The 22806-nt window shown below is 38.1% G+C and overlaps 2 protein-coding genes across 2 annotated transcripts; both read right to left on the reverse strand.

The window, feature by feature from the left end:
• Window positions 1-5814: 5814 nt before the first annotated feature.
• Window positions 5815-7217, reverse strand: LOC107776648 (tubulin-folding cofactor C). The gene has a single exon (XM_016596560.2). It carries the CDS (start codon window positions 7112-7114, stop codon window positions 6038-6040), a length of 1077 nt encoding a protein of 358 aa, XP_016452046.1. The 5' UTR covers window positions 7115-7217; the 3' UTR covers window positions 5815-6037.
• Window positions 7218-9604: 2387 nt separating this feature from the next.
• On the reverse strand, window positions 9605-14204 carry LOC107776647 (ras-related protein RABH1e). The gene is made up of 6 exons (XM_016596559.2): window positions 13942-14204; window positions 12506-12576; window positions 11603-11691; window positions 11266-11377; window positions 10504-10594; window positions 9605-10116 (listed from the first exon to the last, which is right to left on the reverse strand). Exons 1-6 carry the CDS (start codon window positions 14056-14058, stop codon window positions 9973-9975), a joined length of 624 nt encoding a protein of 207 aa, XP_016452045.1. The 5' UTR covers window positions 14059-14204; the 3' UTR covers window positions 9605-9972.
• Between the last annotated feature and the right edge of the window lie 8602 nt (window positions 14205-22806).

Here is a 22806-nt window from a genome sequence, read left to right on the forward strand (position 1 = left end):
TTGCGAGGAATTATCTTCTCTTCCAAAGGGAAGCCTCCATCCTCAACAGCGGCAGGAGCATTCCCCTCATGAGGAGGGAGCACTATCGCTAAAGGGACCGGCTCACTTCCCTCACTAGACTCGGAAGGTACGTTAGTCATGTTTTATCGAAAGAAAGAGAGTATCAAGCAATAAAGGATCTGAATAATGAAAGCCCCCAGAACAGAAAGGGAAAGTGTTAAGTCAAAGAGAAGAAAGAAGGGATTTCAAAGCAGAAAGTCTGAAACTTCAAAATTATACCCTAACACATCTATTTATAAGGACCTGGGCACCAGAACCGAAAGCGGTTCATCATTACTGGCGTCGTAACGCAAGCGGCAAATTCAATCAAAGAACGCAGGAGAAATGAAGCAACACATCGGAAAAACGCATCATAATGATGCATGACATCATAACGTCATCTTAAATTAGGGACAACCCGACCCCCAACAAATCAATCGGGAAAATTGAGACGTTTTGAAATAAGTGATCCGCATAGGGCCACATTGCCAATTCACCATGACCACCATGACCTGAACTGCTCGCTCAATTGTTTCTACCATAACGAGCAAATCTGATCATCGACCCCGCCTGAAGCCGGTCTCAATAAGCGGAGGAACTAATATGGGTCAAAATCTATCTCTAGAGTATTTAATCCAAGATAATATTAAGGGAAGAGCTCTCGAGTTGCCGTTAGTCAAAATGACCCAAGAAGCAGCAAAGTCCCTAGCCGAAGTGTCGACAAGAGTCGTAGTCGAGATGTCGACAAGAGCCGTAGTCGAGATGCCAACAATGGTCGAGGTCGAGATCAAATATCATTGATAAGAGCTGTAACTGCTAGTTTGTCAGGATACGATCTTAAGTACATGTCCCATATATATAGAAAAAAGAGACAATGATAGGGACATGTAATATTCACTTGTAAGAACACACTTTGTTCTCTTTCTCTTGCTTAGATACAAATACCACATTTTCACTAAGATTTTTGTTTATACTATTCCATACTTTTCCATCAGATCCGAGAATAAATCGAATATTCAAGGATTTGCCTGTCATTTATCATTGTCATGAGGAACATCCATCTATTTCATCCTTTATTGGGTGAATCATTCCTCTTATTTACTTAAATGTCATTTATTGATATTCATTGCTATAAAATGCTATATTATTGCTCATGTTTTTTAGAACAGTTATTGCATATTGTCATCATTATCTGACCGAACTATTATTTATTGCACCCTTGAAAGTTTCATCTAGAAATATTATTGTTAACTAAGCTTAACCCCTAATTACATAAATTAAATTATTTGAACCAAGATACACATTTTTTGGTCAAACAAAACTCTTGATCTATTTTCCCAACCGTTATTCCTAGCAATGTAGAAAGAAAGATATTTTAGAAGCTTATTGTACAAAAGCATCAACGAAACATATTAAGATTATAATTTGCTGAATCTTTCACAAGGATTGTGATGGATTCATAAGCACTTTTTTATTTTTAACCAGAGGTCTCAAGTTCGAGCTCTGAATATAAAGTCGTATCTGTTAGGAACACTTTACCCTAATATGGAACTTTTCGGTATGAATTTGAATTTAGTTGGACCCAATACAATTAACGAACAACGAATGAAACCAAAAAATAAAGTAACAAGCATATCTACATTTGAACCTACTACCAAATCATTTCTTTCAGCCATCGGGCCATTGTTTCCCATTTTTTGGCTTAAATTAAGTGGCCATTGACATCGTAAGAACACCTAATAGACACTGAAATCCATGACATTGACACTTAATTACTACTATCTATTTTATAGGAGTTTTTGATAAGAGTGGGTTGCTCTAGTGGTAAGCACCCTCCACTTCCAATCAAGAGGTTGTGAGTTCGAGTCACCCCAAGAGTAAGGTGGGGAGTTCTTGGAGGGAGGTAGCCGAGAATCTATCGGAAACAGTCTCTCTGCCCCAGGGAAGGGGTAAGGTCTGCGTACACACTACCCTCCTCAAACCCTACTAGTGGGATTATACTGGGTTGTTGTTCTTGTTGTTATATTTTATAGGAGTTTTTGACCAATATTGTCCCTTATCTTTGAAGGTAGGTCTATTTTAGTCCCTCAAATATAACTCTGAGCATATTTAGTCCCTTAAGTATGCTAAAGTGGAGCACCTTTAGCCTCACTAACACAATATGTTAAAAAACTAACAGTGTTACCCAACTCTGATTCATGAAGCAAATCTTCTGCTCTGAAGCAAAACGTTTCTTCTCCTTTTATTGGATAACACAAATTATCACTTTAATTCCTCATTTTTAGATAATGTCTTCTAAAATTTTGACCTTGAAAATATCCCCTTATGTGCTAGTTTTCAATGAGAAAATGACATTGTATAGCCGCTTTAATAATAATAGCCGAAAAAATATATAAAATTTGTATATTTTTTTGTATATATATACTTTTGATTGATTTTTTCAAAAAGAAAAGTTAAAATTTGAAAAGAAATAGAGTTGCGATGATCACTTCTAGGCATATTATTGAAGCAAACGAATAACGAGGTTGTATTATCACTTTTAACCGGTGCCAGAATCTATTTACATCTGGTAGCAGAAAAAATATATAAAATTTGTATAATGTTTGTATATTAATATATATATATATATACAAAAAATATACAAATTTTATATATTTTTCGGCTATTATTTTTTTACAGCGGCTATACAGTATCATTTTTCTCATTGAAAACTGACACATAAGGGAATATTTTCAAGGTCAAAATTTTAGAAGACATTATCTAAAAATGAGGAATTAAGTGATAATTTACGCTATCCAATAAAAGGAGAGGAAACGTTTTGCTTCAGAGCAGAAGATTTGCTTCATGAATCAGAGTTGGGTAACACCGTTAGTTTTTGAACACATTGTGTCACTGAGACTAAAGGCGCTCCACTTTAGCTTACTTAAGGAACTAAATATGCTCAAGGCTATATTTAAGGGACCAAAATAAACCTATCCTAAAACATAAAGGACAATATTGGCCAAAAACTCTATTTTATAGTATGAAGTTTAACTTCAGTGCAGTGATAGTGTCAATGTATATTATACCATCAGATAGAAGAAACCGACTACCTGTAGCAGTCTGTAGTAACGGTTGATAAAAAATATATAAAGTAAATAACATGCTACAACAAAATACATCCTTTTGCATTTTATAACCAAAAACTTGGCGTAATGGAGGACACACAAGAGAATTAGCTATTTTAGCTCCATTTGATATATAATGTAGTGGTTTCATTACTAAGAAAAAGAAAAGTGAAAAGAAGAAAATCACTGCTTAAAAATCACTATATCCTCTTTTTTTCTTTTTCATTTCTTTTCCCCTAGCTTCGAAATATCCATACTGCTCTAATATTTACGAAAAGGACCGTTCAGTGTACTAAACTCATGGTCCGTAAAAAGGTGAACTAAGCACTTGCTTTCAATTCAACTACAACTAATAAACTTTGTAAATAAAGCTACTAACAATTAAGAAAATCCTTTCATAACCAAATGCATTATAATTTGTATTCTGACCAATCTTTTAACACCCAACACAAGGATGGGAGGGCAAACAGAATACAATAGAGAACAAAAGCTACTAGATGGAAGCCAACTGCACCTTCAAGGCTTCAACAACATCTACTGGATCTTTAAAGAAAAGACAAATCTATTTCATCTATAACTACAAGATAGGATTTTATATCCGCCTACGATAGCGAGCCTCAAACCTTACTCTATTATATTAGAATTTTATTCGACTAATTCAGATAATAATGCGAAACTAATTTCCAAAAATCTTCCTCTGATATTGAGTCTTCGAGAGCCAGACTGGAAATGATAATCCCTACGGCAATGGTATTTCACGAGCATACCAAGCATATAAAAGTGGATTGTCACTTCATCTGAACCAAGCTGAATGAGGGGTTGATCCAATTGTCTCATGTCTCTACTTCATACCAGCTTGGAGATGTGTTTACAAAGCCGCTACTTGGTGTTCTTCACCATTCTTTTCTGGGCAAGTTGAAGGTGGTTTCTCCTCTCCAACATGAAGTGGGTGTTGAGCTATCTGAATATTCAGCTTCAGGCCCAAAGCAGAAAATATGAGTGGCCCAAATTATTTATTTCATAGCCGTTTGTAATAGTTAGCCAGTTTTGTAATAGCTTAGCCTATTCCTTTTTGTACATCTTTGTAAAGACTTGTTACTGGGTTAAAATAAATAGAAGGCGGCCCAAATGTTATGGGTTGGTCGATTCATTTCATTGTCTCTCATCTCCTTTTTTTCTCTGGTGAGAATCATCCAGAAACCTTAACCTCCAAGTAACAAATCCCTTAACGGCGAAGAATAGTTGGGAACTCACTCTCTAAATGCTACTTACGATAAAAAGATATAGACAGAAATAAGGTTGACTCAAAACATAAATCAAGTTGCAGTGGGAATCACTGGTATTGCTCCTCTGGATCCAATATAAATCCAGAATTTTTAACTTAAATAAAACATTACTTTAATCAATTAACAAGAATAATAGTACAATATTTTGAAAATTTTCAGAAGTAGAGTAGCCGTATGATTCAATAACGTTTTAGGTATAACTACTGCTCCTATTTAAGTTAAAAGAAGTTTTGTTTCCTCAGGATCCAGTATGAAATATCCAAGAAGGCAAATAAATCAAACTTAAGCTACCCAATAATCTGATGGCTTCGAATTCTTCTGCGCGGACATTTGTGTCCACCATTTCCGAAGAGCTAATTAAACCTTCCTCTCCCACGCCATCTACTCATAGATCTCATAAGCTCTACACTTGAACAATCCCGAAGACAGAGTTACATGCCTTATGGTTTTTGCTACCAGGGAACAGCAGCTGGATCCTACTCAAATTTATCAGTGTCTTGTCTATTCTCTATCCAGACATCTTGTCTCTTTTCTAGGTCTATTTTAAGAATCATGTTGGTCATTTTACCCTTGAGTTTGTTAAATCTAGACATAACATCCTGGATAACGATGGCATTATCACTCACCCTCCTATTCTTAAAAAGCTCTTGAGGTTTTGGGTGGGCAAATAATTCCCCTGATCATGCTTCAGGCTTACTGATTGTAGTCCAGTTAAGCTATTTTGCATGTGGAGGAATAGCTCTTCACTTATTGTGTAGCACCTGTCAAAGAACCAGGTAAACTATGCTACACATATTTAATGAAACCCTTGAGTTATATACTACTCTCATTAATAAGTGAGAGAAAGGAACTCATGGTACTCTCCATCTGATGCCTATCAACCACATTGTAAAGAAGACAAACTCCAACAGAGATACCGATCTATGCAGCGTCAATTTTGACGTTGCAAATATGACTCTCTTTACCTTTACCCGCTACAAAAAAAAGCACTTTTGGCCAAAAATAAGCTTTGACCAAAGAGGTTATTAGTCTCTATACTTCTTCAAAGATGACTTACTCCAAAGCATTGATTCTATTGATAAATTGCTTTAAGTATAAGATAACTAGTAAAGCAAAATACAATCTCCTTTTCCTTTTCCTTTTAAGCAGATCAGCAGTAAGCATATATAACGTCGTCCCAAACCACCCTGTCTTGAGACAATACAGTATGTATTCCAACCAAAGTATGTGGTATTAATCACAAAATCACAGAAAGTCAAAAAGCACAGGTATACGCCAACCACTGCGCAAGTAGAAGTTGATACGGAATAGGTAACAGAACACACAACGAAATCTATCTATCCAATAGTAAAAAGGGAACTTGCAATAGGTCACAACTTGTACTGGAATCCAACAGCTTTAGCATAATCTTTCTGTCCTATAATTTAGTTCATTTTTTAAAAATAGAAGAATAACTAGTAAGTAATGCAATTAAACAAAAGCTGATGTATCTTTATTCCTCTACAGATTCAAGCAAAATTAAGAAGATAACCAAAAAGGTTACCTCCTTTACACACTGAGGATTCAAGATTCACCATACTAGCCACACGTCAAGACGAGAACTTTTCAGCAACTAATCTTTGCGTCTCGAGTTGAAATATCCACCACGCCAAGTCGTTCATTTTCAGGCAAAATTGACCAATTTGGAGACTGCACTGCTCGTAACCACTTAAAATCATCCACATTGGACCAATTCCCTGTTTCTTCACCAAGATTAGCTTCTTCAAGATTCTTCTCAATCCCATCATACTTCAAGCAATACGGCGCAAACCTTACACCATTACTATCCTCAACTATCGGCCTACTCCTCACTCGAAGATAAAAATCACACCTTTTTGCTTGATGAATCCGAATCTGATGCGACGCCATCATAAAAACACAATCTTTCGCTTCCTCAATCAAAACCGACCCAAAAACAGGTCCAACATAAACCTTACAATCAATCAGCTTATTTACAAACAATGCCCTTATATTCCCCATTAATCTCACCTCACAACCCCTTAAATCTGATAACACGAATTCCCTAATCTCCTCATCACTGCCCCTATTATTAAATTCCTTCACTAACACCTCATTTTCGTTTCCCCTAAATCCCGGAGAATCCAAAACCTTAAACCCTAAATCCCTCGATTCCACATTTTGGCTGTTGTTATCCAAAACCCTAGGCCCTAAATCATCACTTTGGGTTGTGGTTTTCTTTGTTGATTTGTTCTTGAAAGAGAATTTCTTCTTCGGGATTACATCGCACGTGACCTGTTCGACGATTTGTTTGAGATCTGCTACGGTTTTGAGGCACGTGCGGACTTCGTAAGGAGGAAGGGAAAATGAGTTTTCAGCGACGAGCTTTTCGAGATTAGAAATGGAAAGTGAGATGTTGTCGAGTTCGGGTTTTAAGGTCGGGTTGGAATGCGGGTCGGGTGTTTGACGGATGCGGGAGAGTGTGGATTCAATGGAGTTTTTGGATTCGGAGAAACGGGAAAGGAATGAGCTTGTGGAGTTTGAATCGGATTCGGGTTTGCGGGTCGAACGGGATTGGTGTAGGTTTGAAAGGCGTTCGATCATTGCTGCATGCTTCCGTTGGAGAGCGGAATCTGAAGAATCGGCGGTGCTGGTGGGGTTTGAGAGGTGATCGTCTTCTTCCATTGATGAAGATTCAGAGCTCAACTTTACTGGACGTGAAGGAAAATATTATGGAATTAAAATAATGGACTACTTTTGTTTAAAGTTTAAACCGTCGCACTTTGGTCCCTCTGTAAATTATAGTCTGTTTGGCCAAACATCTCAACATGTCAAAAGTCCTTTTTTTCTCAAAAACATTTTATTTTCTACATTAAATTATTTGGCCAAGCTTTTTTTTGGGAAAAAAAAAAGTACTTTTTGAAAGAAGCAGAAGAAGTTTCGGAGAAGCAGAAAAAAGTAACTTCTTCCCAAAATCAGAAGCAGAAGCAGTTTTGACTTTTCTTCTTACCAAGAATACCCTTAACAAAATATAGTATATACCAAAATAACCGTTAAACTTAATACTTAGGATATTAATATATAAATATTTTTTATTATTTTTAGGATTGCTTTCTAATATATAGTGACTTTAGGGGTGAATGCTTTTATATTTGTAGAATAATTTTTAATATATTTAACTTATATTAAAAGAATTAAGTACTTTTAAATTTTATTTTCATATTTTACTTAAATAAAATAAAAAGATTTAATTATTGCCTGTAATAACAAAATTTTAAGATTATTTATTTACTTATAATATTAACTATTAAGTAAATCTATTCATTTCCTTATTCGTAATTTGATACTTAAAAGCACTTTCTGAAAAAGCTTGGTTAAACATAAATTATTGCTCAAAAGTGCTTTTTAGAGTTATTAGCCAAACACAAACTGTTTCTCTTCAAAAGTATTTTTTTCAAAAGCACTTTTCAAAATAAGCTGATTTCTCCAGCTTGGCCAAACAGGCTATTAGAGCCTTATAGCATGTTTGGCCAAGCTTCTAAAATCTGCTTATTTTTAAAAGTGCTTTTCAAAAAATTACTTTTGGTGAGAATTGATTTGTGTTTGGCTAATTAATTTGAAAAGCACTTTTGAGCAGTAATTATTGTTTGGCCAAGCGTTTGAAAACTGCTTCTAAGTGTATTTTTTGTCAAAAGTGCTTCTTAGAAAAGTGTTTTTGGAGAGAAGCTACATTTTTCTGTTTCCCCTCAAAAGCACTTTTTTTCCTTCTAAAAGTTTGGCCAAACACCTCAAATTTTTGCCAAAAGCACTTTTGGCCCAAAATAAACTTGGCCAAACAGGCTATTACACCCTTAGGGGTCGTTTGGTTGCGGGTTTGAGTTATGCATGTATTAGTTATACATGTAGGGTTCGTTTGGTATGAGGTATAAGGTGGGATAAGATATAGGATTAAATTTATACTCTGTTTGGTTGGAAGTATAAATTTATACCTCCAACCAAACAGAGTATATATTTAATCCTAGACTTAATCCAGGATATCCCATCTTATCCCACCTTATCCCATCAAATATGGGATTATTTTATCCCATCTCTAATGTGGTATAAATTAGTCCTGGGATTATAATCCCAAGATAATTTAGTCCGCGTACCAAACAACCCCGTATTAGTTATGCAGGAATAAGCAAATGTAGAGATTAGTTATGCGGATATTAGTTATACATGGATTAGTTACGAAGGGATTATATTTTTTGAATATTTGCTTTGTTGTATTAGAAATTGATATAAATTATATAAATTTTAAAGTAAAATACTTATTTACTGATTTTGTCTCTAATAGATTGAGAAGAGGAAGAGCCTAGCAGTGAGGCATCACTATCTCCATGCTTGTTCTCCAAAGGGTTTGATACAGATCAATCTATAGAAGGAAGCTTTTACGTGTAAAATGATAGGGGTAAATTTGTCATTTCAATATTTTATTCATGTATTAGTTAATTCATCTTCTACCCCGCATAAAATAATACACAAATTGACTCATAACTTATACATATATTATTTATGTAGAATTGTAAAATGACAACCAAAAATGGTATTAGTTATGCTGAATTTTGTACAAAATAACTAATGGCTACCAAACATTGTATAAATTATGTTGTCCCCAATACATGGATAACTTTTCTCCTAATCAGCTACCAAACGACCTCTTAGCGCTCAAAATGCTGCGTGTTTAAAATTCAAAACTTTAAGTTCTGGCCAAACTTGTTACACATCTGACTGAAAAACATTTGATTCTCAAAAATAAGCTAAACTAAAAAAAAAAGTGTTTAATTTAACAAAAAATGGCACGTGTTTAAAATTTAGAACCGTACTTACTTCAAAAAAGCATAACGTTTCATCAGATAATAAGTATTTTTTGCTTCACGACAGGTGATAAGTTCTTTAGAGTTTAAAACAAGGAAACTTTACGAATGGCCATCGGACTAGAGGTCATAAAACTTAAATTTGCAACCAAAGGAGTTCAATTATCCACAATTTCATGGTTATGTTTTTTAATTTTCAAGCTACCTGTAATATACATGCACTTGAAAGTGTTGCTGTTCATGCATTCTAGAAAAAAGGGTTTTAAAAACAGCACACAAATAACAGGGAACGCTTGAACCTTTTTAATAGCAACTGAAGAAAATCAACATAAGGCGGTAGCACAAATACTGAGATGAAGACAGTTACAAATGCCATTTCTTTGTATATTCTGCTAAGAAATGGTTAAAAAGAAAAGGATTCCTGAACTAGGAATCACAAGATATATAATCACAAGTTTTAACAGTAACCACTGAATCTTTAATGGTTTTATAGAGCACAGAGTTATCAGCTACCTCACCATCAGAATTGAAAGAACTTGTGGTACGACGTGAATAAAAACCCAAAATTGTTCCAAACCTCATCAATATCTAGCAAATGAGCTAATTGACCATCTATAATAGTATAGTTGGATGCAACTTCTTCTTTGTGTATGTTCAACTTCTTATCTCTCTTGTTACATACAAAATCTAGCATGCGCAACCTCCTCCTTGCTGCTCTGTGTGCGATGAATTTGAGGTAGGCTTCAAATTCACATCAACCATATCTTCTTGCTTTGTGGACGAAAGGGCTTCCATTCCCGGTAAAGCAGCAGCAATCTTTCGGAACAGAGGCTGTAATGTTCAATCACATTTTAGTGTCATCCTATTTGACTATTAGTTGGTTATACAACTAAAGGGAAACCCGGCGCACAAAATGTCCCGCATTCACGCAGGGTTCGGGGAAGAGCTGCACCCCTAGGGGTGTGATGTAGACAGTCTACCCTAATGCAAGCATTAGTGGCTGCTTTCACGGCTCGAACCCGTGATCTATAGGTCACACGGAGACAACATTACCATTGTTCCAAGGTTACACAACTATGAAAAGGAAAAGAAGTCAAATCTTATGTTATGCGCAAATATTAAGTGATGAAGAGGAGATTGCAGCTCCATAACATAATTTGACCAAGGGGCAAAAGAAATAGAACGGCAATTGTCTCTAGGGGCTTGAGATGACTGTACCTTGATATTGAATCCAGCTTTAGCACTGGTTTCTATGAACATTACGTTAAATTCACGAGCCTTGGTTTCGCCTTCTTCAATGGATACTTGCCTGTTTAAACATCATCGTTCAAATCAGAGAAATAGTGGAAAAGATTGACATCATATTATAGTGGATTTAAATCCAATTTCCCCTAATCGATAATCTTTAAAAAGCAGGTTTTATTTTTCTGAACAAATATAGGAAGAGAAGCGAATTGGCAGGAGACCATGCCCAAAACAAAGTCAAGAATCAAACTCCTTCCAGCTATAAGCACTATACAAGAATGAAACAAAATAGAAGTCCCTGACTCTTTGAAAATAATATTCAAAATCGGGGGCATGTCTTACAAAATCTTATGGCGGAGCCAGAATTTCAACTTTATGGGTTATGGATTTTAAAATAATGATTTCAAGTGCTAATAGCTGGGTTCTAAATTTAATATTTGTACATAATTAAAAAAAAATTTAACACAAATATACTGTTTGAGCAAAAGCTACTGGGTTCGGTCGAAACCGTAGCCGGGCTTCTAGCTCCGCCCCTGACCAATATGGTTGCTGCGACCAAAGTTCTAGGTGCCTAGGCCTAACCAGAAATAAAGAAGTCTATAGTACAAATCATGCGAACGTTTAAAGTAAAATAGGAAAAGGTAAACCACGAAAAAGGTACAGCTCTGGTTAAGTGGGAAAAGCAATTGTCAAAGTAAATGAATCAACAAATGAAGCAACCATCTGGAAACCTACCTTTTATCAACAAGATCAGTTTTGTTCCCAACAAGAACGATTATGACATCACTGCCCCGTTCGGTACGTACTTCCTCAATCCACTTTGAAGTGTTTAGAAATGATTGGCGGTCTGCGAATGCCATGATTTATCAGAATATAAATGTCATGGCACATAAAAAAAATTAAAAAATAATCAAAGACAAATATCATACTGCATTGGATAACCAATAGACTGACTTCCTTAGAGACTTCTATTCTTAGTATGCTCACCAATCCTAAAATTGTTGAGTAGGCCACAAAGGGCACAGATATATGTAGATACATTTTATAAAGACAAGTTCAATCAATTACTCACTGGCAACATCGTACACAATTACAGCGACAGAAGAATCTCTGATGTAGCTCGGAATAAGACTCCTAAATCTCTCCTGACCAGCAGTATCCCTGTATACGTGAAGATATTACATCAGGAAAATTATAAAATGAAGCAAATTATTAAATCAGTAGTAAGATGAGTGAAACAGCATCTGACAAAACCACAGCAGAATGTTACAATTACTAGCTGACTCCAGTGCTATTTGAGAAACAGATAACTTTGTGTACTCGTCTGTATAAGGTTTTGCTAGTAATAGGGAAAATTAACCTCTTTGCTAGGTGCAGAAGTTTGAATAGGCATGGTCGTATGATAACTTTTCATCTCAACTATATTCAGTATAACTTTGGTTCTAAAGATGCAGAGTAATTTCTGCATTTGCTCCACTTCAAAGCATGTAATGTTTTGTGAGAGCTAGGTCAACCAACCTTCCACCTAGGTGCATTACCTTGTCTAGGCACGAAATTCTAAAGCAATTCATCTCTACTGTACTCAAGAGTTCTTTGATTATAAGATTGGAAGGATATAGTATCCTCGATAATCAAGCTTCTTAATTTTGACATATAAGAACATCAAAACAGTCAATCTGTACCGTATACATGAAATATTCATGCATAACTAAATCTCTTCGTCTCTGCTTTCCTTAACCCCAAGAAAGAGTAACCAAGGTTGAAGGATAACCAGATATTTGTAGATTTTGCTCAGTGTTTAAATAAAGGCTCTCTTAGTTAACTAAAGTATTCTAGGTTCCCTTTCACATTTCAAGTATATTCTTAGACAACAACTCTGCAAATGATGAAACAACAATTTTAGTCAAGCAAAACGAAGAACAGCAGAATATAATTCTATCACGTATGCGTTAGAAACAAAAGAGAGACAGCCTACCAGAGCTGCAAGCGAACTGTTCGATCTTCAAGGTACATTGTCTTGGACAAAAAATCAATACCAATGGTAGCCTGCACATTTAGGAACACGATAAACAACAAGTTGATACTAATTCAAATGATCTGCTTGAGAAATTGACCAACTCCTCTATTCTAAACTGTCACAAAGAAAGTGGGAAGTTGGACGTGGAGCAGATCTGAAAATAAATCTGTTCAAATAATGGATTATATTTTGTTTGCCAAAAATTGTGGAAGAGATTAACGACACAACTGAAAGTCTTAGGTACAATATGAAGAATAAACTTCCATGTCAATCAATTGATTCCCATCAAGTCCTCGCATACTTATTTTTTGGGTTAAAAAGTTCACTCAAAGTCAGTAACCAAGAAATAAAAATGCATTTCAATGCAACCCTAAGAGCCTGCAGTCGTTGCTGACATGGTGTTTGTCTCTTTATGAGGCTCGATATTCGTTAGCACCACTAGCCATTTTTATTATACATCTAAAAAGGAGTTTGTAAGTGAAAAAGAATTAGGGCTGCATGTGAGGGAATATGTTGAAGACATAATTAAGTAAATAAAAGTGTATTGTCTCTAAAAGCTCAAGTTTTTAGATGAGATGGTCATACAATTCAACAGTTAGTTTGACAGAGGTTCCTTACGAGCATGTTCTTAGTTCTAAATATCGGTCTTTGAAAGAGTGACCAGTTAGGATATAGGAAATCACGTTACTTGAAAATCAAAGAAGAAAAATGAGAACTTGAAATAAAAAATAGCAAGAATCGAGATCCAACAATTGTATCCTAAAAGAACAGTAGATATTACTCAAAATATCTGACTGAAAATGAGAAACTGGCGAAGCATAAATCACGTCGAGACCAAAAGACACCAATGATCTACACAAATAATTGTAATAAAAAAAAACACAAAAGATTTTTTGTTGGAACTTCTAAACTATAGAATGTCAATGTCAACTCCACCCATGGGATCTTCTAGTGTGTGCGTATGTGAAGAATTTATATGGTTAGTTCTAACAATTTGTGATTCAAGTATAGCTGATTGATTGATTGATCTAATGATAGTAATATAATTTTTTACGAATTGGAATAGGTTTGAATATAGCAGAATGTATACAGAGGATTCATACAGTCAACCCCAATAAATATAATTGAGCCAAGTAAATTGATCGAATATTGTACGCAAATCCCAACAAAAAGATACAATTTTGACGATGATTTCGAGAAAATTGAGAAGCAATAAGAAGAGAATTTTTATATAACCAACTCCAACTAATTTGTGACTGAGACTTAATTGATTGACTATATGATCCAATGTCAAAACTATAGGAGAACAAAACATAAAAAGGACAACGAAAAGGGAAATTATTTACGAAATTGAAACGGTAATCAATATAAAACATTGGAAATGGGAGATAAACCTGGTAGGTGGTGTCGAATTTATCGTACATGAAGCGAGTAATGATGCTAGTTTTTCCAACAGATTGATCTCCCAAGAAAACCAGCTTGTATTTTGCTAATGGCGAAACTGCCGCCATTTTATTGAATTCTCCTTCTCTTCTTCTTCTTCACTCTCTCGAAGATGAGATCTGAATCGGCGGAAAGAGAGAGAAAGAGAGAAGAGAGAAAATTGAGGAAGAGAGAAAATTGAGAAGAAGGAAACAATGTTTTTGAATTGTCAATTTGTATTTACATACATACGACTCCGAGAAGAAACCGCCAACTAAATGCTTCAGCACCAACTAGTCAAATCTTTCCTTCCTAGGGAAAAAGTTTCAAAACGACATCTATGCCCCTAACATTTCCTTTAATGACGTTCTTGTCACTAGAATGGCTCGAAGAGAAAATACGAGTCTAGAGGAACCAGAATTTGAATATTCTGGGATCGAGTTCGGATTTTATTTTATTTTTTATTTTTTGTTGAAAAATTTACAGGAAAATTCGCAGTCGTTACCCTTCGGGTGCGCACTGTGCAGCATGCTCACCAGAGAAGGATATAGTTGTATACCGTCGAAATAGATTTCGGTCTTCCTACGTTCGATCGAGTTCAAGTGGTAAGAAGTCGGAGTGGGACTTTGGGAACGAGCTCCGAAGATAGTACTAACGAGCCTCGAGTCCGAAGGCTGCTCGAGGAGTCGGCTCGATAACCTTATCGAGCCCGTTACCAAATCGATCCGCAAGGTATTGCTTCGAGGTCGGAAATGCGCGACGCTCATCCCGAAGGTCGAACTCGAGCCAAGACCGAAGGGCTCGACCCAATAACGAGTTCGAGCCAGTATCGAGCTCACAGACAATAGCCGTTGCAACCGCATCAAGAGAGAGAATCTTGACGGGAATCAAGGAAAGGACAAATCATCATGGGTCCTCCACTATATGCTTTATTTTATTATTTTTATTATAAATAAAGTAACAACCCTCTACTATAAAGGGGGATCCTTGTAAGCTATGGTGGCACGGAATAGATTGGAACAAAAAAGATCTTTTCTCATATACAAAGATATCTCATTGTGCTTGTTTTACTTCATCTTACTCATTCTTTCTGATCATCATTCTCATTCTCATAATCAAAATACTTGTATTGTTATCTTTATATCAAAGGGTATTACGTATCCTTAGAACCATACATAAATTTAACATTATCCGATTTTTTGGGTAAACAGTTTGGCGCCCACCGTGGAGCTAAGGATAACAGTGATTGTTTGATATAAATCTACAGTACATACCAGCTTACAACTTCAAATCAGCAATGGCTTTACCTATCAACCACGAAGCCGACCTTCAAGGTGAAACCAACAACTTGGCACCCGGGGCCAGAAAGCCACTTGACGATGGCACTGAGGCTCGAATCGAAGTACCCGAAATTCGAGCCGAAGTACCATTGGATGTCAATTCAAAAATAGCTCTTGAGGCGAATCAACGTTTCGAACCGGAAAGAAGCATTCAGGGCGGTACTCGATCCGTGACCCGAGACACCCATAACGCGGGGGGAAATTGGGGCCAGCTTACGTATGATCTTCGAGATGCTACAAGCCCAACAAATAGTGATAGCTCAGTTACAAAGCCAAACTCATATACAAAGCAGGCCGGATTTTAATCCGCTTTGAGAAATCACCCCCAAAACGGAGCCCGTCATAGTGAAATCAAACGAGCAAGAATCGGGGACCACTCCCGAAATTACTAAATTGCTCGAAGAACTCACAAAACGAGTCGAAGCCAACGACAAGAGAGTGGAAACATACAATGCCAGGGTTGATCAAATCCCGGGGGCTCCACTAATGATAAAAGGGCTTGATTCGAAAAAATTCATACAAAACCCTTTCTCCTCGAGTGTGGCCCCAGAACCAATCCCCAAAAAATTCCGTATGCCCGAAATTGTCAAATATAACGGTACGACCGATACTAACGAACATGCCACCTCTTACACATGCGCCATCAAAGGTAACGATTTGGAGGACGATGAGATCGAATCCGTGTTGTTGAAAAAGTTCAGGGAAACCCTCCCGAAGGAAGCAATGATCTAGTATCACAATTTACCACCAAATTCCATCGATTCTTTTGTCATGTTAGTAGATTTGTTTGTAAAGGCACATGCTGGTGCCATAAAGGTTGCAACAAGGAAATCAGACCTCTTCAAAGTAAAGCAAAGGGGTAATGAAATGCCGAGGGAATTTGTATCCCGATTTCAAATGGAACGCATAGAATTGCCACCGGTCACAAACGATTGGGCCGTACAAGCTTTCACCCAAGGGCTGAACGAGCTAAGTTCGACAGCATCACGTCGGCTGAAACAAATTTGATCGAGTATCCAGCAATAACTTGGGTAGATATACACAACCGATATCAATTGAAAATTAGGGTCGAGGATGATCAGTTGGGAGCTCCGTATGGACACGTGCATCAGAACAGGACAGCTACTAAAAACCAAAGGGAGATCTATAGAGAACAAAGGTCTAACAGAGACCGATATCAACAGTACATCGCAGATCGGATGAACAACGGTTCAGCATGCAATATAGTTCAGAACAATCGAAGGATTGATCGATGGCAAAATTCTCGGGGACTTATGAGCAAGAGAGGATTTGATAAATATGTCGATCCTATAGAAGCACCTCGATTATCAGAATATAACTTCAGCATTGGTGCATCCGCCATCGTGTCGGCTATCGGACGCATCAAAGACACTAAATGGCCTCGACCCATGCAGACTGATCCTGCCCAAAGGAATCCCAACCAAATGTGTGAATATCATAGCACCCATGGCCACAGAACGGAAGATTGCAGGCAACTAAGAGAGGAAGTAGCCCGCTTATTTAACAAAGAGCACCTTCGAGAATTTCTGAGTGATAGGGCGAAGAGCCATTTTAAAAATAGGGATTTCGGCAAGCAAAACGAGCAAGAAGAACCGCAGCATGTTATTCACATGAACATCGGCGGCGTCGATACCCCTCAGGGACCAGTTCTTAAACGCTCTAAAACATCGATTGTGAGGGAAAAATGATCTCGGACTCAAGATTACACACCTATAGGGACTTTGTCTTTCGATGATGAAGATGCAGAAGGAGTCATTCAACCTCATAACGATGCACTGGTAATATCCGTACTCATGAATAAAACAAAAATTAAGCGTGTGTTAATTGATCCAGGTAGCTCGGCCAACATCATCAGATTGAAGGTCGTAGAGCAACTCGGTCTGTAGGATCAGATCGTACCCGCAACTCTGGTTCTAAACGGATTCAATATGGCATGTGAAACCACCAAAGGCGAGATAATCCTACCAATAAACGTGGCCGAAACCATCCAGGAAATAATGTTTCACGTGATCGAAGGCGATATGAGATACAACGCCCTTTTCAGAAGGCCATGGATCCACAACATGAGAGCTGTACCTTCGACCCTACACCAGGTCCTCAAATTTCCAACATCGAGAGGTGTCAAAACAGTATACGGAGAACAACTGGCCGCAAAAGAAATGTTCGTCGTCGAGGAAGAGGAATAAATATCCTCGCCTTCGCCGATAAAGAGATTGGGCTCAGAAGGAGAACGGAACACCAAATAGCAATCACAGATGTCGGCTTCGACCCAGCCAGATAACCAGAAGATTGAAGAAGATGATGATCAGAGGATCCCTCGATCCTTCATGATCCCCGATGATTCCAACTCCACCAAATCAACAATTGAGGAACTGAAGCAAGTCATACTAATCGGGCATTGTCTCGAACGAAAGGTATACCTGGGAACGGGGTTGAGCCCCAAACTCAGGAATAAACTTGTTTGATTTCTTATCAATAACATTGATTATCCCGAATGGTTAGCCAACGTAGTTGTAGTGCCTAAAAAGGGAATGAACTTATAATGTGTGTGGACTATAAGGATTTGAACAAAGCATGCCCCAAAGATTCCTTTCCGCTTCCCAACATCGATCGCATGATCGATGCCACGGCCGGCCACGAGATCCTCACTTTTCTCGATGCCTATTCCGGATATAATCAAATCCAGATGAACCCGGAGGACCCAGAAAAGACTTAATTTATCACCAAGCATGGAACATATTGTTATAATGTGATGCCCTTCGGGCTAAAAAATGCAAGGGCTACTTACCAACGCCTAGTAAATAAAATGTTCGAAAAACAAATAGGTAAATCAATGGAAGTTTATATTAATGACATGCTAGTTAAATCCCTGCGCGTAGAGGACCATTTGACCCATTTGCAGGAAATGTTCGAAATTTTGAGAAATACAACATGAAGCTCAACCCCGAAAAATGTGCTTTCGGGGTCGGTTCGGGAAAGTTCCTCGGCTTCATAGTGTCAAATCGGGGAATCGAGATTAACCCCGATAAAATCAAAGCCATCGAAGACATTGTCGTTGTGGACAGCGTGAAAGCTATACAAAGGCTAACTGACGTATTGCAACCTTAGGCCGATTCATTTCGAGGTCATCAGATCGAAGTCACAAATTTTTCTCTCTACTCAAATAGAAGAACGATTTCGCCTGGACACCGGAATGCCAACAAGCATTAGAGGAACTAAAACGATATCTATCGAGCCCACCACTACTTCACACTCCAAAAACAGACGAAAAACTTTACTTGTACTTGGCAGTATTGGAAATCGCGGTAAGCGGTATCCTAGTTCGAGAAGTGCAAGGTACGCAATTTCCCATTTATTATATAAGTCGGACCTTAGGAGAAGCGAAAACTAGGTATCCGCACCTAGAAAAATTGGCACTTGCACTGATAAGCGCCTCTAGAAAGTGGAGATCGTACTTTCAATATCACCCCACATGTGTATTAACCACCTACCCACTTCGTAATATTTTGCACAAGCCCGAACTATCAGGCCGATTGGCCAAATGGGTCGTCAAACTCAGTGGGTACGATATCGAATATCAACCCCGTACGACCATCAAGTCTCAAATTTTAGCTGACTTCGTGGCCGATTTCCCACCAACCCTAGTACCCGAAGTCAAAAAGAAATCCTGTTGAAATTGGGTACATCATTAGGGGTATGGATCCTTTTTACGGACGGGGCTTCGAACGTGAAGGGGTCCGGGCTAGGCATAGTTTTGAAACCACCCACGGGTAACACTATTAGGCAATCTATTAAATCTATCAGGTTGACTAACAACGAGGCCGAGTATGAAGCCATGATTGCAGGTCTCGAGCTAGCTAGAAACTTGGGAGCAGAAGTCATTGAAACCAATTGTGACTCTTTGCTGGTGGTGAGTCAAGTAAACAAAACCTTTGAAGTTCGAGAAGGTAGAATGCAAAGGTATTTAGACAACTGCTTGTCACTTTTCACCATTTCAAATAATGGACTTTACAGCATGTTCCACAAGAACAAAATAATGAGGCCGATGCGCTTGCGAATTTGGGATTGTCGGTCGAGGTAGATGACTTGAGCTCGGGGACTGTCATTTAACTTTCGAGATCGGTAATCGAAGAAGGTCACGTCGAGATAAATTCTACAAGCTTGACCTGGGATTGGAGAAACAAGTATATTGAATACTTAAAGAGCGGAAAGCTCCCATCGGACCCTAAAGACTTTAGGGCCCTACGGACTAAAGCTGCTCGATTCACGTTGGCTTTGGACGGAATGCTATATCGAAGGACATTCGATGGATTGTTGGCAGTATGCTTGGGTCCGGAAGATACTGATTACATCCTACGGGAAGTGCACGAGGGCACTTGTGGGAATCACTCCGGTGCCGATACATTAGTTCAAAAAATAATCAGAGCAGGGTATTATTGGATCGATATTGGCAACGATACGAAGGAATTTGTTCGTTAATGTGACAAATGTCAAAGGTTTGCGCCAATGATCCATTGACCCAGAGAGTAACTTCATTCAGTCCTATCCCCATGGTCGTTCATGAAATGGGGAATGGATATCGTCGGCTCTCTGCCATCAACCCCAGGTAAAGCCAAATTCATTTTATTTATTACTGACTATTTTTCTAAATGGGTTGAAGCGCAGGCGTTCGAGAAAATAAGAGAGAAAGAAGTTATAGACTTTATTTGGGATTATATCATATGCCGATTCGGGATACCCACTGAAATAGTATGTGACCATGGGAAACAATTCATTGGCAGCAAAGTAACAAAATTCCTCGAAGATCACAAAATAAGAAGGATACTATCAACACCATACCACCCCAGTGGGAACGGACAGGCCGAATCAATGAACAAAACTATCATTCAAAACCTAAAGAAGAGATTGAACGATGCTAAAGGAAAATGGAGAAAAATCCTGCCCGGAGTCCTTTGGGCATATCGAACAACGTCAAAATCTAGTACCGGGGCGACCCCATTCTCCCTAGTATATGGGTCTGAAGCATTGATACCAGTCGAAGTCGGTGAACCCAGTACCATATTTCGATTCACGATGGAATAATTAAATAATAAGTCTATGAATACCAGCCTCGAATTATCGGACGAAAGAAGAAAAGCTGCTCTCGTCCGATTGGCCGCCCAAAAGCAGCGAATCGAAAGATATTATAACCGAAGAACCAAGCTCCGCCATTTCAAGCCCGGGGACTTAGTGTTAAGAAAAGTCACCATCAATACCCGAAATCCGAATGAAGGAAAACTAGGACAAGATTGGGAGGGACCATATCAGGTTCTCAAGAATATCGGAAAGGGATCGTACAGGCTCGGCATTAAAACGGCAAATAGCTATCAAGCAGTTGGAATGTGTTACATCTAAAACGATACTACTGCTAAGGTACTGTAATGACCCAACCGGTCATTTTAACTTTTAGAACCCCGTTTCCTAAAATAAAACTTCCCGTAGGTGCTTGTAATGATTTATGATATGCGGGGATGGTTGGTTCAGAATTTGGAAGTGTTTGAGGTGAAACCGGAACACTTGGTTCCTTAAGTTGGCCTTAAAGTGCTAAGTTTGACTTCGGTCAACTTTTTGTGAAAATGACCCCGGAATAGAATTTTGATGATTCCAACAGCTCCGTATGGTGATTTTGGACTTAGGAGAGTGTTCGAAATTTTACTTGGAAGTCCGTAGTTAAATTAGGCTTGAAATGGCTAAAAACAAGAATTTAAGTTTGGAAGTTTGACCGATGAGTTGAATTTTTGATACCGGAGTCGGAATCTAGTTCCGAAAATTTTCATAGCTCCGTTATATAATTTATGACTTGTGTGTAAAATTTGAGGTCAATCGGAGTTGGTTTGATAGTTTCCGACATTGAATGTAGAAGTTGAAAACCCTTAGTTTTGTTAAGCTTGAATTGGGGTATGATTCATGGTTTTAGCGTTGTTTGATGTGATTTAGAGGTTCGACTAAGTTTGTATGATATTTTAGGACTTGTTGGTATATTTAGTTGAGGTCCCTAGGGCCTTGGGTGAGTTTCGGATAGTTAACGGAATAAAAGTTGGACATAAAAAGCTGCTGCGATTTTTCCTCTTCTGTTGGACATTCTGGGTTGTGATCGAGCCCAGATATCGAGCCAAGGTATCGAGCCCAGATATCGAGCCCACGATCGAGCCCTGAGTCAAAGCCAGGGACGAGGCTTTTTATCGAAGCCTCGATTGAAGGCAAGGCTCGAGGGCATGATCGAAGGCAAGGCTCGAGGGCATGATCGAAGGTCCAGCTCGAGGGCCATGATCGAAGGCAAGGCTCGAGGGACAGGATCGAGACCCAAGATCGAGGGTCACAATCGAAGGCTCAAGCTCGATGCCATGATTGAGGCTATAATTGAAAGCCCAACCTTGATGCCCTGATCGAGGCCATGACCGAGGTCCAGGCTCGAGCTTGTGATCGAAGCCGCGATCGAGGTCCAGTTCGAGGACTAGTTCTGAAGGCTGCTGGGCAATTTTATAAAAAGAGGACATTCGTCCCATTTGCCATTTTTGACGAACTTGAGCTTGAGCAGAGGCGACGTTTGTCAGATTTTCAAGGGAAAAACATTTGGGTAAGTGATTCTAACTCGGATTTGATCTACATATACAAGTGTATCATTGTTTTTCACAATTTAATTAGTGTTTTGAGATTTGAGATTTGGAAAAGTTTAGAAATCTCATAGAAACGAAATTTTGAGATTTCGGTATCGATTCGAAGTCGGATTTGAGTGAAACTGGTATGGTTGGACTCGTAATTGAATGGGTTCTCGGATTTCATAACTTTTGCCGAATTCCGAGATGTGGGCCCCGCAGGTAAATTTTTAATTAATTTCAAGATTTTTATTAAAAATGTAGTATTTCCTTATAGAATCTATTTCCTATAATTTTTAGAGATTGTATCGAATTATTTTGGCTAGATTCGAGCCAGGTAGAGTTGGATAATCGTGGAAAAGGCAAAATTGTGGATTAAATTGGAGCAAGATGAGGTAAGTCTCTTGTCTAATCTTGTGAGGGAGGAATTACCTCATAGGTGATTAAAATTAAATAGTTGTTGCTAATTGTGGAGGTTACGTACGCACGAGGTGACGAGAGTCCGTGCGTAGCTACTATTAATACTAAAGTCTGGGTAGTTTAGGACTCAAAGCATGAATTTACTTGTGTAAATTATATTCTTTGATTTATTTATATTAATTGATATCTATATGAATATATTGTGAATTGTTAGATAAAGATATTAAAGGATGGAAATCTCATAGGCTTGATTGTCTGTTTTAATCATTTAATTATTAAAAGAAATTATTCTCCTCCCAAATTTATTTTATAATAAATACACTCTCCTTCCGGAGGCACATAAGAAAATGTCCTCCTTTCTTGTGGAGCGGGCCGAACGTCTCGGCAGGATAGATGCATCTATGGATCGCGCCGCACGTCC

This window comes from Nicotiana tabacum, chromosome 13 (genome assembly GCF_000715075.1).
Source record: "Nicotiana tabacum cultivar K326 chromosome 13, ASM71507v2, whole genome shotgun sequence".
NCBI lineage: Eukaryota > Viridiplantae > Streptophyta > Magnoliopsida > Solanales > Solanaceae > Nicotiana > Nicotiana tabacum.